General features: G+C 39.3%; 1 protein-coding gene across 1 annotated transcript; it reads left to right on the forward strand.

The window, feature by feature from the left end:
• The first annotated feature begins 8,033 nt into the window (after positions 1 to 8,033).
• Positions 8,034 to 9,287, forward strand: LOC148567826 (uncharacterized). Its single transcript, XM_088483796.1, has one exon. The coding sequence runs from the start codon at positions 8,034 to 8,036 to the stop codon at positions 9,285 to 9,287; it is 1,254 nt and encodes a 417-aa protein (XP_088339922.1).
• The last annotated feature ends 2,390 nt before the right edge of the window (positions 9,288 to 11,677 follow it).

Here is an 11,677-nt window from a genome sequence, read left to right on the forward strand (position 1 = left end):
CTTTATTTTCGTTTACTTTCTTTGTTTTTAACAAGCACATTAACTGTTTGAATTTTTGCTTAAGCTAACACTAACTTTGCTCTATCAGTAGAGTGAATTGCTCTTGTTTCTGGTTTTGTGAGTTCCTTGTTATTTTGTATGACAGAAGCAATTTTCTTCTATTTTTCTTTTAAGCCTATTAACTGTTTGACACATTGTGTCAACTAACCCTCTAACCACATTCAGGCATGAGAATATCCAATTTTTATTTAGATTGTTTGTGATTGTACAGGTCATGGAGGATAAGGAAGAAGTAGCCAATAATGCTCAACCTGCATGGAGGGTGTTGGCCTCTTATACTACTCCTAATCCAAGGCACTGCGGGAGTAGCATCCTCACCCCAAATGTCAATACAAACAACTTTGAATCGAAGCCCTAGCTCATCACCCTGGTACAAAATAAATGCTCCTATGGAGGAAGTCCACTGGAAGATCCAAATCAGCATTTGTCTACTTTCTTGAGGATCTGTGACACAGTGAAGTCCAATGGGGTACATCCAGACAGAAGCAAATTATTGATGTTCCCATTTTCATTAAAGGATGAGGCTGCTCAATGACTTGAAGCCTTCCCACAAGGAAGCATCACTAGCTGGGAGGATCTAGTGAGTAAATTCCTAGCCAAGTTCAACCCATCTCAGAAAGTCAGTAAGCTAGAAGCAGAAGTGCAGCCATTCACACAAAAGAAGGGAGTGATGGAAATCGAAGGAGTAAATGCGATTATGGCCCAAAACAAGCAAATGCACCAACAACTTTAGCAACAATGGAGCTGATGGTCAGGAAAATCAGTGAGCTGCAAATTGCTGTAGTAAATGCACAAAGCCAATCTCAAACATTACATGGATGGAATCAATATGAAAGAGGTTTTGGAGCAATTAACTATGAGCAACAAAGCCCTGAGCAAGCACACTCTCTAAACAATATCTCAAGCTTGTTCCAACACAAGTCTCATAGTGATGTGTACAACCCACCCTAGAGGACTCATTCCAACTTGAGGTGGGGTGAGCACCAAAATCAAGGACCAAGGAACTTTAATCATAATAACACCCATTACACACCACCACAACACACAAACCTCCAACCCCCTTTGATAAACCACTATTTTATGGTTTATATTGTGTTTAATTGTGTGGTTTTATCATGATCCTTACCCACTTATTCATTAAATTAGCATGAAATTATAATTCCTTCTTGAATTTATAACATGTTTGAAAACTGCTTCCTAGAGACTTTAATTATGTATTTTTAATTCTCCTTTATTCCATTCGATTTCGTGATCTGTGTGTTGAGTGTTTTAGACTTTATAGGGCATGAATGAGTTGGAGATTGGAAAGGAAGCTAGCAAAAATGGAAGGAACACAAGAATTTGAGGAGATAACCAGCGAGAAATGACGCGGTCGCATGGCTCACGCGACCGCGCGAAGGAGGGTAAATCGCAGTGACGCGGCCGCATGGCTCACGCGGCCGCGCGGATTGGAAAAGCTCAAGCAACGCGGTAGCATGGACGACGCGAACGCGTGGCAAGGAAAAGCGCGAATGACGCAAACGCATGGATGACGCGATCGCGTGACATGTGCAATCTGCATAATCTGCAGAATTCACTGGGGGCGATTTTGGACCTTATTTCGACCCAGTTTTCGGCCCGGAACAGCAGACTAGAGCCAGAGAATATGCAGAAACAAAAGACAACATTCATTCTACATAGTTTTCAGTTTTAGATCTAGTTTTACTCATTTAGGTTTTTCTCTCTAGGTTTTAGAATTTTAATTTTTAATTGGTCTTAGCATTGGAACATTGAGAAGAGTTATTTCCTCATCAAAACTTCGTCATTCTAGTTCGTTCTCTTAACTTGGTTTTATTCTTCCATGTTCTTTGCTTTGTTCAATTTTGTCATTTGAATACTTTCATGATTATTTAATACAAGGATTATTTCTTCCATTTTAATTTATTTTCCATTCCAATAATCATGTCTTCTTTTAATTCTCTTTCATATGTTATGGATTTATTATTTACAATGAGCGAGTAGTTTCTTCACTTGATGGGGAGTTGATTGAAAGGAACTCTTGAGTTGGAAGGATTGAAAGAGAATTTGTAATTGGGTTAACTGTTGGATTGCTATCCAGTCACTAACACCAATCCCTTTGAACTAAGTGGGTTGCAACTCGTGAATAGATCTAGCATTCCAACTTGTTTGACTTTCCTTTACCTAGTAAAGGATAACTAAACAGAACAACCATTAATTATAAATTAATCTTGAAATCATCCCATCAATAATAGAGATTCCAACTAATCAACTCCCAGTGAAGGCTTTTATTCATATTATTTAAATTTTCTCATTTTAATTTTCCATCTACTTAACTCAACCTTTTGGAACATCTGATTAATAAAATAGCACACTTTTCTGCAACTCGTTGGGAGACGACCTGGGACTCCAACTCCCAGTAATTTTTAATTTAAACTCTCTGTGACATATTTCTAAATTGATAGGCAGATTTTCAGTGAGTTAAGAACTATACTTGCAACGTAACTATTTTAATAATTTTTAATTTACCAACTTCTGTGCCTCATCAATTTTTGGCACCGTTGCCGGAGAGTTGCAATAGAGTGCTAAAGTTATTAATTAGAATTTATTTATTTGCATTTTATTTTTTTTGGCTACTATGAGCTGCATGTTTCTTTCGTCAAATGACGCGTTCACTTCCTGATCTGCGCTTGCTAATATTCAATCCTGAAATTGAAAGGACTATTTCACGAATAAGGCGAGAACAGCGTCGATTAGTCCGCTCTGAGGGCAGATCTGAAAGTAAACTTGAGGAAGACAAAAAGGTTGAGGTAACTGTTCCTCTTTTTGATGTTATTCAGCAGGTACCTAAATATGTAAAGTTTCTAAAGGACTTATGTATCCATAAAGACAAAATTAATGAATTAGAAACTATTCCTTTAGGTAGTTCTATATCTGCTTTAATGGGAGGATTACCTGAAAAATGTAGTGATCCAGGTCCTTGTATAGTTAGCTGTACTATTGGTGGTGTAGTAATTTATGATTGCATGTGTGATTTAGGAGCATGTGTCAGTATAATGCCTTTGTCTATATATGATATTTTGAGGCTCCCTCCCTTAAAAAGGTCAGCAGCTCGTTTTGTGTTAGCAGATAAAAGCATTATTACAGTGGCTGGAGTTGCTGAAGATGTTTTGGTGAACATTAAGGGGCTTACATTTCCCACTGATTTTTATATCTTGGAGATGTCCCATAATGATTCAGATAAGCCATCATCAATCCTACTTGGAAGACCATTCCTGAAGACATCAAAATTCAAATTGGATGCTTTTTCAGGAACATACTCCTTTGAAATAGATGGCCGCATAGTAATCTTCAATCTGAATGGAGTCATTGACAACCCCCCAGAAGATCGTTCTATCTTCCAGTGTGATGTCATAGAGGAAAGTGTAGCTGAAGTTCACAAGGAAGAATTTGAAGAGAAGCACACTGGACAAGTTCCAAGTGTGGGGACCCTTTTAACTGACAATGAGGGCACTTCGCCATTTTCACAAGCCCCAGATAATCGAGAGCCTGCTCATTATCTGAAGTTAGAATTGAAACCCCTCCCTCTGCATCTCAAATATGCTTATCTCGAAGATGAACAGAGGTTTCCAGTTATCATTGCAAGGGAACTTACTTCTCAACAAGAAGAGCAGTTACTTGATGTGCTGAGGAAGCATAAGAAGGCAATTGGGTGGAGCTTAGCAGATATAGTAGGAATCAACCCTCAAGTATGTGAGCACAGAATATTTTTAGAAGAGGGAGCAAGACCTGTCTGTCAACCCCAAAGAAGATTGAATCCCACCATCTTGGAAGTTGTCAAAAAGGAAGTGACCAGACTATTGGAAGTAGGTATCATATATCCCATTTCAGACAGTGAATGGGTAAGCCCAGTACAAGTGGTGCCCAAGAAGTCTGGAGTCACTACAGTGAAGAATGAGCATAGAAAGCTCATAGCAACTAGAATTCAGAATGCTTAGAGAGTCTGCATTGATTACAGGCGTTTCAACCAAGCTACCCGTAAGGATCACTACCCACTTCCATTCATTGACCAAATGCTGGATCGCCTGTCAGGTAAATCACATTATTGCTTTTTAGATGGTTACACAGGTTATTTCCAGATTCATATAGCTCCTGAGGATCAGAAAAAGACTACTTTTACATGTCCTTTTGGGACTTATGCTTACAAGAGAATGCCCTTTGGCTTGTGCAATGCACCAGCTACTTTCCAAAGGTGCATGACACTCTGATCTTATTGAAGACTGTATGGAAGTTTTTATGGACGATTTTAGCATTTATGGCGATTCTTTTAGCCTTTGCTTAGATGGATTATCTAGAGTATTAGATAGATGTGTTAATACAAACCTTGTATTAAATTTCGAAAAATGTCACTTTATGGTAAAACCAGGAATTGTATTAGGACATGTGGTATCTAATAATGGCATTTTTGTAGACCCAGCAAAGGTGAATGTTATTTCTAGTTTACCTTACTCCTCTTCTGTGAGGGAAGTCCGTTCGTTCCTTGGCCGTGCAGGTTTTTACAGGAGATTTATTAAGGACTTTAGTAAGGTCGCACTTCCCTTATCCAGATTACTGCAGAAGGATATTGAGTTCGAGTTCAGTGAGGATTGCAAACAAGCGTTTGATAAGCTGAAGACTGCTCTGACTCAAGCTCCAATTGTGAAAGGACCAGACTGGAACCAGCCATTTGAAATCATGTGCGATGCTTCCAACCATGCAGTAGGAGTAGCGCTGGCTCAGCGTGAAGGTAAGGATCCTTTCGTTATTGCTTATGCGTCTAAGACTTTAGACAATGCCCAGTCCAACTATACTACTACTGAGAAAGAGCTTCTTGCTATTGTTTTTGCTCTGGATAAATTCCAAGCTTATTTACTTGGTACTAGAGTAGTCGTGTATTCGGACCATGCAGCTTTAAAGTATCTATTAGCTAAAAAGGAGTCCAAACCAAGACTTATACGTTGGATACTGCTATTACAAGAATTTGATTTAGAAATAAAGGATAGGAGTGGTAATCAGAATTTAGTGGCAGACCACTTGAGTCGCCTTGAGCATATTAAGGATGATTCTACTCCTCTAGATGATAATTTTCCTTTTGATAACCTGCAAGCAGTATCTGAGGTAGTCTCTTGGTATGCACCTGTTGCTAATTATTTAGTTAGCCACACATTTCCTCCAAATTTTTCTAAGCATCAAAGAGACAAGCTGAAAAGCGAGTCTAAATATTATATATGGAATGACCCATATTTGTGGAGATGTGGCGCTGATCAAGTAATTAGATGTTGTGTACCTCAATCAGAATTTCAGTCCATTTTAGAGGCCTGTCACTCATCTGAGAGTAGAGAACATTTTGGCCCTCAAAGAACAGCTAGAAAGATCTTAGACTGTGGATTCTGGTGGCCTACTCTTTTTAGAGATGCTGCTGAGTTTTGTAAATCTTGTCTCCTATGCCAGAAATTTGGCAATATATACAGGAGAGATGAGATGCCTCAACAAATTATGCTTTTTTGTGAAATTTTTGATGTTTGGGGCATTGACTTCATGGGTCCATTTCCAAATTCTAACGGATATTTTTATATATTGTTAGTTGTGGATTATGTTTCCAAATGGGTGGAAGCAATTCCTACCTGCACTGATGATGCTAACACTGTTGTTTCCTTTGTGAGAAACCATATTATATGTTGCTTCGGATCACCACGAGCAATCGTGAGCGATCAAGGCACCCATTTTTGTAACAGGAAACTGACAGGATTAATGAAGAAGCATGGGATAATTCATAAAGGTGCAACAGCTTACCATCCCCAAACTAATGGCAAGCCGAGGTGTCAAACAGAGAAATTAAGCGTATCTTGCAAAAGATAGTAAAGCCTCATAGAAAAGACTGGAGCACCAGGCTACAAGATGCACTCTGGGCATATAGAACAGCATACAAGACACCCATTGGGATGAGTCCTTTCCGCTTGGTTTATGGAAAAGCTTGTCATCTCCCAGTTGAAGTAGAACACAGAGCTTTTTGGGCAGTTAAGGAGTGCAACATGGGAATTGAGAAAGCCGGAGCTGAAACGAAGTTGCTACTGCAGGAACTGGAGAGCCTTCGCCTAGAAGCTTATGAAAACTCCAGAATATACAAGGAAAAGATGAAGGCTGTACATGATCAAAACATCAAGAAGAAAGAGTTCCAACCTGGGGATTTAGTCCTCCTTTACAAATCTCGACTAAGGCTCATGCTAGGTAAGTTGAGATCAAGATGGGAAGGTCCATACAGAGTAGAGAAGGCCGAACCGTACGGAGTTTATCACCTAAGCCATCCTTCAAGCTCTGAACTTATTAAGGTTAATGGACAACGCCTGAAGCTATACCATGGCAAGAAGATGTAGAGAAACAAGGAGCTTGAGATTTTTCTCTTGGAAGATCCCCACATAGCAGGAGATTGAGCTAGTGGAGCGTCCAACTTACGGACGTTAAAGCAAAGTGCTAGGTGGGAGACAACCCACCATGGTATGATCGTTCTTTTCTTTATTTTTAGTTTTTCCTATTCAATAACTCTTCTCTTTCTTAGTACTTTCGTGCATCTGCATTTACATGTTTTTATTTTCAAAAAAAAAAAAATTTCGCTACGCGAAGCGATCGCATTAGCGATGCGTCCGCGTCGTAAGGAGAGTAAAGAAAAAATAAAGATGAACAGAAAGTCACGCTGGAGCATGGCTGGAGGCGTGCCAATGGCACAAATCAACCCACGTGACCGCGTCGCTGACGCATTTGCGTCACTGACGCATTCGCGTCGCATGGGAATCATGGCCTCCCACGCGACCGCGTGCCCTGAGTTTTCGACGTAAAAGGGTGCGCAATGAAATATTGTGCGAGAGTGATGCTGGATTGGTGCTGGAAGCACAATTCTTATCATGCGACTGCGTCGCCGACGCGACCGCGTCATCCATTTTCTGACGTACACTCACGCGATCGCGTGACCCACGCGATCGCACCGTCCCAATTTTGGCAAATAAATTAATTTGAATAGAGAGTTGTGCTGATGCGAGGCTGCACTCGCGCCAGAAGCATAACATGGGTCACGCGACCGCGTGACCGACGCGATCGCGTCACCATACTTGAAGCGCATCCATGCGAACGTGTGCCCAACGCGGCCGCGTCGCATGCGCCGCACAGCTCAACCTAAAATTGCCACATATCTTATCTTTCTCTCCTGCAAATCCAAATTTTTCTTTTCCCTCCTTATTTTTTCCTTCTCCCTTCTTCCTTCTATCTCACCTATCACTCTCTCTCTCTCTCACCTCCATTACCAAGGTTCTATTTTCTTCTTCCTTCTTCTCTTTTCTATCATTCTTATTATTTTATATATTATTTTCTTCTTCTTTTTCTTTTTCTTTTCATTATTCATATTTTCCTTCTTCTTCTTTTCCTTTTTACATGGTATTAGAAATTTATTTGATTCATTATTCCTCATTATATGCTTGTGGATTGTTGCAATTTGTTTGACAATTATTATTTTTAAGGGATTGCTTGCATGTTCACCTTCATAATTTCTATATCTTATTTACCATGCATGCCATGTGTTTGTGAAAAAGCGCATATAGCATTATGCACTTTTCTACATTACTTTACTCTACTATTCAATGCTTGCTTTTCACAAATTTTCTTTACTATTGTTTTAATTGAACTTAATTGTCAATACAAACATTTTGGCTTGTTACAACTGATGCTTGGTCTATGCTACTCATGCCCTTTTCCGGCATGCCAATAAACACCTTGCATCTACTTATCTTTCAGTGCACTGACTATTTTTCATTGTTAGCTTTTCACATGTACTCGAGAGCCTGTGCTAATGTCAACTACATCATAATGTGCATCCATCACCACTCTTTCGTTCTCTTCCTTGCTATATATCTATTTGAATTTAATTTACTTTCTCTTCTCTTTTTAGCATGGCCACCAAGAAAGGAAAGGAGAAAGCAACTCCTAAACCCCCAGCAAGAAGAGGCACTAAAAGAGCATCAGTGGCAGAGCCGTCTTCAACCGCAGTCAAGCCCTCAGCAAAAAGAGTTAAGAGGATAATAAAGGTTGATGACAAAGAGAAAGCCTTTCCAGCAAAGGAAACTGCGCGATTTCCCAATCGCTACTGTGAGCAGATGTTCCCTATCCTGGCAGAAAGGAACTATAATAATGGATACCTTCTTGTCCTCCCGTCCAATATTGCTACCTTTGTTGAGCCGCAAATTGAACGAAGACAATGGGGTTTCCTACAGAGACAGTCAAGCCAGGTCAATCTTTCTTGGGTAGTTGAGTTCTACTCTAACTTCTACATGCCAACCCTGCAGTCTGTTTATGTCCGGCAGAAGCAAGTCCCCATTACAGAAATGGCCATTCAGCAAGCTCTGAGTCTTCCCCCTATTCCAGAAGGAATGGATGCCTTCCAAGAAGCCGCACTTAAGCGCCAGAGGTACCAATTTAACTGGGACTCCGTTCTTGGAGTTATCGCATTACCTGGCAGCCGTTGGATCTACGAATACCACCGTACCCGCCCTAAGGGAATCTTGGCTTCAGCACTTACCTTGGAGGCTCGCGTATGGGCACAGATCATGTCCCATTACGTCTTTCCGAGCACTCATGAGTCCTCCTTCACTGCGGACATGGCTGTTCTACTATGGTGCATCGTTACAGACCAACCCCTGAATCTCTCAAGACATATCCGGAATGCTATGGGACACGTACAAATTGCAGGCAACTTACCTTTCCCCGCCTTGGTCTCAGATCTTGTCTCAGCAGCCGGAGTCTCCTACAGAGCTAGGGACACCAAAACCGTGCTTCCACGGGATGATCAGTATGTCCCTAACGGGAAATACCTCAGACTTCCAGCAGCCACTACAAGTCTTCCTACTGCTCCAGTTGAAGATAATCCTTCTTCAACACCACAAAAACCTACAACTGATGAATTGCTCCAGCAGATAATCACAAGGTTGGATCGGCAAGAATACAAAGCTAAGTTCAGAGAGTGCCGTAACAACCGAAGATTCAAACACCTCAGGGAGCTACTTAGAGGAGATCGCAGAGACTCAGACACCCCGGAATCCACTTCTTTTACTAGCACAGGGAGCCATGACGGTCTCGATTGTGGAGATACTGCTACCAGCCCACCCCTGTTCCTGACAGACGGCACCGAGGACGGTGCAAAGCCTTAAGTGTGGGGAGGTCGGTCAGTACCTGACTTTCGGAGGTAATTTCTCTTCTCTAGCACCAATAATTAGGATATTTTAGTTAGATTTTCTTTCTTCTATAGAAGATAATAAATTGCATAGGTTAGGATAGTTGCATGCATGTTCTACTTGATTGAAAAGACAATAAGTTTCTTTTAAGACTCTATCTTTGGAACAAAATTTCACTAATTTTTCAAAATTTTTATGATAAATTTGCTTGAGTTGTATTTGGAACATGATATTTGAGCTAAAGAATACACAACCTGTGAAAGATTTGAGCCTTTATGTATGGTTACATTATTTAACCATAACTATTTCATCCTTGTGTGTTTACTTCTCTACGATTGTAATCTATATTTTGTTTTATCTTATATGTCCAATATTTATTATATTTGCATGCTTGCACATGATTGAGGCCATTATTTGTTTAAACTCACTTATCCAAATTAAGCCTACCCTTTTCAATTACCTTTGTTAACCACTTTGAGCCTTTAAATCCTATTTGTTTTATATTTTACCACATTACTAACCTTAAGCTGAAAAACAATTGTATATCCCAAATTGAATCTTTGGTTAGCTTAAGATAGAACTGTGTGTGTTAGTTAAGTATGGAAAATTGTGGGAACAAAAGTTGTTAAGGTTATGTGTCATGAGAATTTAATGGAAATTTGGATACCTACTCATGTGAAACTATAAGAATTAAAAATCTATGTGCATTGATAAGCTATATTTATTTTAATGTCAATATATATATATATATATATATATATATAAATAAGGGGACAAAATTACCCCAATGTTAAATTCAGAATTCAAAGATCAATGCACATATGATAGAATCAAATACAAAGTTGATACATGAGTATGGATTGAAAAAGGGAATTCTGAGTAGCTAGGTATGAACTTTAAGATTACATTAAAAATATACAAGTTGGGTTGGAGCTTGGGTTAATTAAAGATTCAATTTATTAGCTCACTTGACCAAATGTATACCCCTACATGTACCTTAGCCCCATTACAACCTTGAAAAGACCTCATGATGTTTGCATTGGTATATTAACTGTTGTTGATTGGTTAGGAGAAGAACAAAAGTTAGAAAGCATGATTAGAGAAGGATAGAGTGATTACCTTATACACTAGAGATTAGAGCGTACATACATTATCAGTAAGGGTTCAATGCTTGAATTTTCATGTTCCCTGCTTTCATGAGCTATCTTCTTGCACTTTTATCTGTTTTATTGTATAATGATAGAATTAGTGCAATTTGATTTGTAATTGTTTTGAAGAGCTTATTTACTTTTGATCAAGTGGGCAAGAATCATATAGTTGCATTTATTTATATATATATAGGCTTGCATTGCATTTCATGAGTTTCTACATGTTCATACTTATTTCCTTATCTCCGTCAATTAAGCATGAGGACATGCTAATGTTTAAGTGTGGGGAGGTTGATAAACCACTATTTTATGGTTTATATTGTGTTTAATTGTGTGGTTTTATCATGATCCTTACCCACTTATTCATTAAATTAGCATGAAATTATAATTCCTTCCTGAATTTATAACATGTTTGAAAACTGCTTCCTAGAGACTTTAATTATGTATTTTTAATTCTCCTTTATTCCATTCGATGCCGTGATCTGTGTGTTGAGTGTTTCAGACTTTATAGGGAATGAATGAGTTGGAGATTGGAAAGAAAGCTAGCAAAAATGGAAGGAACACAAGAATTTGAGGAGATAACCAGCGAGAAGTGACGCGGTCGCATGGCTCACGCGACCGCGCGAAGGAGGGTAAATCGCAGTGACACGGCCGCATGGCTCACGCGGCCGCACGGATTGGAAAAGCTCAAGCGACGCGGTAGCATGGACGATGCGAACGCGTGGCAAGGAAAAGCGCGAATGACGCGTCCGCATGGATGACGCGATCGCGTGACATGTGCGATCTGCATAATCTGCAGAATTCGCTGGGGGCGATTTTGGTCCTTATTTCGACCCAATTTTCGGCCCGGAACAGCAGACTAGAGCCAGAGAATATGCAAAAACAAAAGACAACATTCATTCTACACAGTTTTCAGTTTTAGATCTAGTTTTACTCCTTTAGGTTTTTCTCTCTAGGTTTTAGAATTTTAATTTTTAATTGGTCTTAGCATTGGAACATTGAGAAGAGTTATTTCCTCATCAAGACTTCGTCATTCTAGTTCGTTCTCTTAACTTGGTTTTATTCTTCCATGTTCTTTGCTTTGTTCAATTTTGTCATTTGAATACTTTTATGATTATTTAATACAAGGATTATTTCTTCCATTTTAATTTATTTTCCATTCCAATAATCATGTTTTCTTTTAATTCTCTTTCATATGTTATGGATTTATTATTTACA

Source organism: Arachis ipaensis, chromosome B4 (genome assembly GCF_059453495.1).
Source record: "Arachis ipaensis isolate K30076 ecotype BB chromosome B4, ASM5945349v1, whole genome shotgun sequence".
NCBI lineage: Eukaryota > Viridiplantae > Streptophyta > Magnoliopsida > Fabales > Fabaceae > Arachis > Arachis ipaensis.

Coding starts and splice junctions, on each gene's coding strand:
- LOC148567826 (XM_088483796.1), top strand. CDS start 8,034: ATGGCCACCAAGAAAGGAAAGGAGAAAGCAACTCCTAAACCCCCAGCA.